This window comes from Pteropus alecto, unplaced genomic scaffold (genome assembly GCF_000325575.1).
Source record: "Pteropus alecto unplaced genomic scaffold, ASM32557v1 scaffold76, whole genome shotgun sequence".
In the NCBI taxonomy this organism is placed as follows: Eukaryota; Metazoa; Chordata; class Mammalia; order Chiroptera; family Pteropodidae; genus Pteropus; species Pteropus alecto.
The window spans coordinates 26903128-26906730 of NW_006443138.1; the positions used below are offsets into that span (position 1 = coordinate 26903128).

The following is a 3603-nucleotide window of genomic DNA, read 5'->3' on the forward strand; positions in this document are numbered from 1 at the left end:
ACCCCCCCCCACCCCCGCCCCGCTCGGGCCTGCTCCTACCAGTGGCACACAGAGCAATGAAGGTCTGCGCATGCTTGCGGATCAAAGGCAACTTCTCATTGGGCTGCGGCAGCTTGCGCAGGATGTGCTCAATGAAGTCGTGAGGGGTGACAGCAGCCAGGTTCCACTTCAACTTCCCCAGCACCACCAGCTCCCACTCCTGATGGGGAAGGGAGAAGAGTATAAAGCCCACAGGCTGACAGTGGCACACAGAGCAATGAAGGTCTGCGCATGCTTGCGGATCAAAGGCAACTTCTCATTGGGCTGCGGCAGCTTGCGCAGGATGTGCTCAATGAAGTCGTGAGGGGTGACAGCAGCCAGGTTCCACTTCAACTTCCCCAGCACCACCAGCTCCCACTCCTGATGGGGAAGGGAGAAGAGTATAAAGCCCACAGGCTGACCTGGTGTTGAAGGGACTGGGGGATGGGAGGGGTGGGATTCAGACCAGATTTAATGATGCTCATTAGGACGCCGCTAGATTGTAAGGCGGCCCATTTGTCAAAGTGCCCCTAAAGCTTTGAAGTTGCTGACGGCTCTTATGCTTCAAATGTCAGGCTCCACTGAAAATAATGAGAGCCCAGGTAGCAGTTGCCAAGATTCTACTTCTATTTCTTTTCCTCTCCAGCTCCCCCACCCCTCACCCAACTCTGACTTCCATGCAATGCTATTACCCGCCCACCCAGAAAGTTGAACCTAGTAAGATACTGCCAAGGTCATTGTGGCCCTTTGGGAGGAATTTATTGTATATGTCTCCATCACTGGATTAATAGTCTTTTTAATCCTCGTGGAAAAATGATGCACACAGATAATGCTCAAAATAAGGTTCCTTGGCCTAAATCCTTGGCAACCAATTAGCTTGCTTGTAGTTGGTGCCAAAAAGTACCATTTTTCTTTCTGCTGTTAAAACTCTCCCCTAGACACATAAAACAGAAATCTTGGGGCAATGATACTCCACCACAGAGCACCCTTTCACCTAAATGTTTCACAGGCCTTTGCCAACACGACTGAAGACTGAAGGACCAGGAAGGTCATTAGCAATCCTACTGTGCAGCATTAGCGACCCCACTGTGCAGCTGGAGGTAATCTGGGGCAAGGTGAAGGTGCTTGTCCAGGGTCACAGATCCCTTAGTGTAAAGGCGGGGAGGAGTGGAGGATCGATATAACCCCATCTCTTTAAGGACTTTCACTAGCAGCCCAAAAAGGAAAAAAAAAAAAACCTTTCTTCTTTCCCTTATTGAGATACTTCTGGGGAATTGTGTCCAAAGGGAAACAAGCCAGAAAAAAAAAAAACCTTAAAAATGTGTAATCTGAGGAAAAATGGCCTATCACTTCATCACCTTCGAAGCATGAGAGGCAGATCCCAGTTCATCAGTGTGCCATTCCCTAAAAAACACTCTTTTCCACTTGCTAGGGTGGCAGCCAGAGCCCCAGCCTTCCTCCTACGCCACTGACTGTATGGCCTGAGCTGATTAACTTCCCTGGGCCTCAGCTTTTCCACTTGTGAAACAGGAGGACTCCTCAAGACCCCAACTTCTAGGGGCAAGAGATGGACAATGGAACATAAATTAGCCTGGCTGGTCCTGGAAAAACCAGATGTCCCTGAAGAATGTCTCAGTCCACCATCATGTTGCGGCGAATGAACCACATGAAAATTCATTTTTCTGGTCTCCCATGAGAAATACAGACTGATTGCCAATTCCAACAATTTTTAAAAATAAGTTTAAAGACTGCCTTGGCTTTTTACAGAGGGTTGGAATAAAAAAAGAAAAAAAAGAAAAAAAAAATCCCTGATAGACTACTAAACTTGTCTCCTAAAATGTCTTGAAATTCCAGCCCTTCCTTCTCACAGGGGAATGTGAGTATAAACCACTTGTACCATTATTAAAGGAAGCAGATCTCCCAGAAGAAAGCACCTTTCTGGGCCTCTCAAAGCAAACCAGAAGCAGCTGAAATCTGGCAGCGGTTCAAAGGTGAAGTCATTCATGCCCCTCTACATTCTAGGCAATTCCTCCCCCATCCTTGCACATGTCTGCCACTAGATGGCAGCACAGCTCCAGAAAGGGAAGGCCTCTCACAAAAAGCAGTCTAGCAGCCAATCAGCTCTGCAGACTTTGCCCAGGCCTTGCCAGAAAGGAGGGGAAAAGGGTGGTAAGAGGGGTCCCCTTTTTTAAACATTGCAAAGAAAGGTGTGCAGATCACTGAAGGCGGGCCTCTGAGCCGCACTACCATTCCACTGCTGCAATATAGACGTCTTAAGTGTGAAGCTGCAGGGGAAAAGAGTTAGATTGGGTGGGAAAAGGTTTGCTGGCAGAAAATCAGTCAAGACAGGACCCCTAGGGTTGTACAGAGGTCACAGCCCCACTGAAGGCAGGAACCTATGCCTCAGATTCCTCCAATGAGGGCCACATTTTTACTTTGCTCAAAAGTCGGTGAGCTGATATTTAGTGAACAGCTACTATGTGTAGGTATCTTGAGACTTTAGATACAGAACGTACTACTTTTGAACTCTGGGTTCTTAGGGGACACACCACGACACATTCCTATCATGTGGGAAGTGGAACTACTGTCTCAGAATTCAGTGATTGAAAATTTGGAATTTTATTAAAATATTATCATAGTGTTTTGTGCCTCCCTTACATTCACTCATACACAGGCAGGCACTCACACACGCCCAACTGCAAATAAATTTCACCAATACAAATTTCCTTGAAGATCTTATTCGTGGATGTAGCCTCAGTACTTCTTAGCAGTGTCCCGCACACACACAGTAGGAACACAAAAGATCTCATTTTAAGAGGTATCTTCCATAAGTTATGAAAATTCCAGTGGGGCAATTTTGCATCCTAAGAATTTGTTTGGAACAGAGGGTAGAAGCAGAAGAGTCCAGGAGAGAGCTCGAAGAGGGACAAGATGAAAGGAAGGGAGAAAGGGACAGTCGTTACCAGCAGCTCCTGAGGCTTGATGGAGTTGTCGGTGTAAATGCACAACTTTTCGGCCGTCAGCGGGATGGTCTCCTTGAGCTTGGAGGCCAGGAACATGCAGACAGCACCCAGGAGCTGCAGGTGGGTCTTAGGAGTGGGGACTCCAGCCAAGAAGCGGTCCAGGTAATTCATGGCCAAAGGGAAGACCTCCTCTTCACACTTCTGTTCTTCACAGACCTACAATGTGGGGAAGGGTGGTGGGGGAGCTATGGAAATAAAAATATTTATTTATTTTTTTGTGCGGAGTAGAATACGTGATAAGAATAAAGAGGAAAGTGGGGTAAATATAAATAGCCCATCGGTACTGGGGTATTCCCCCACGAGACTAAAAAGAAAAAAAGGTGAATCAAAGATCCGAAACGGGGAGGGAAAGAAATGCGCAGTAGTTGCCCGCAGCTCGACGCCGCTCCCTTTGGCTACTCCTTCGCTCGCTCTAACTCACTCACTCTTTTTTGGATTTCGTCATCTTTTCAAAAAATCAATAAAAATATTCTGGAGGCTCCGGGGGTCTCCTTCTTGGTCTCATTCGGACCCTCAGACCCTGCTCTATCATTCCCGACAATTGGAAAAAATTTCCAGGGAG

The 3603-nt window shown here is 47.2% G+C and overlaps 1 protein-coding gene across 1 annotated transcript in view; it reads right to left on the reverse strand.

The window, feature by feature from the left end:
- Positions 1 to 3603, reverse strand: part of CCND2 (cyclin D2) — a 25814-nt gene that overhangs the window by 20376 nt on the left and 1835 nt on the right. The window contains exons 2-3 of the mRNA XM_006923844.3: positions 2982 to 3197; positions 40 to 199 (exon numbers count right to left, since the gene is read on the reverse strand). Of these exons, the coding sequence (XP_006923906.1) occupies positions 40 to 199; positions 2982 to 3197 (376 nt within the window). The remainder of the gene's footprint in view (positions 1 to 39; positions 200 to 2981; positions 3198 to 3603) is intronic.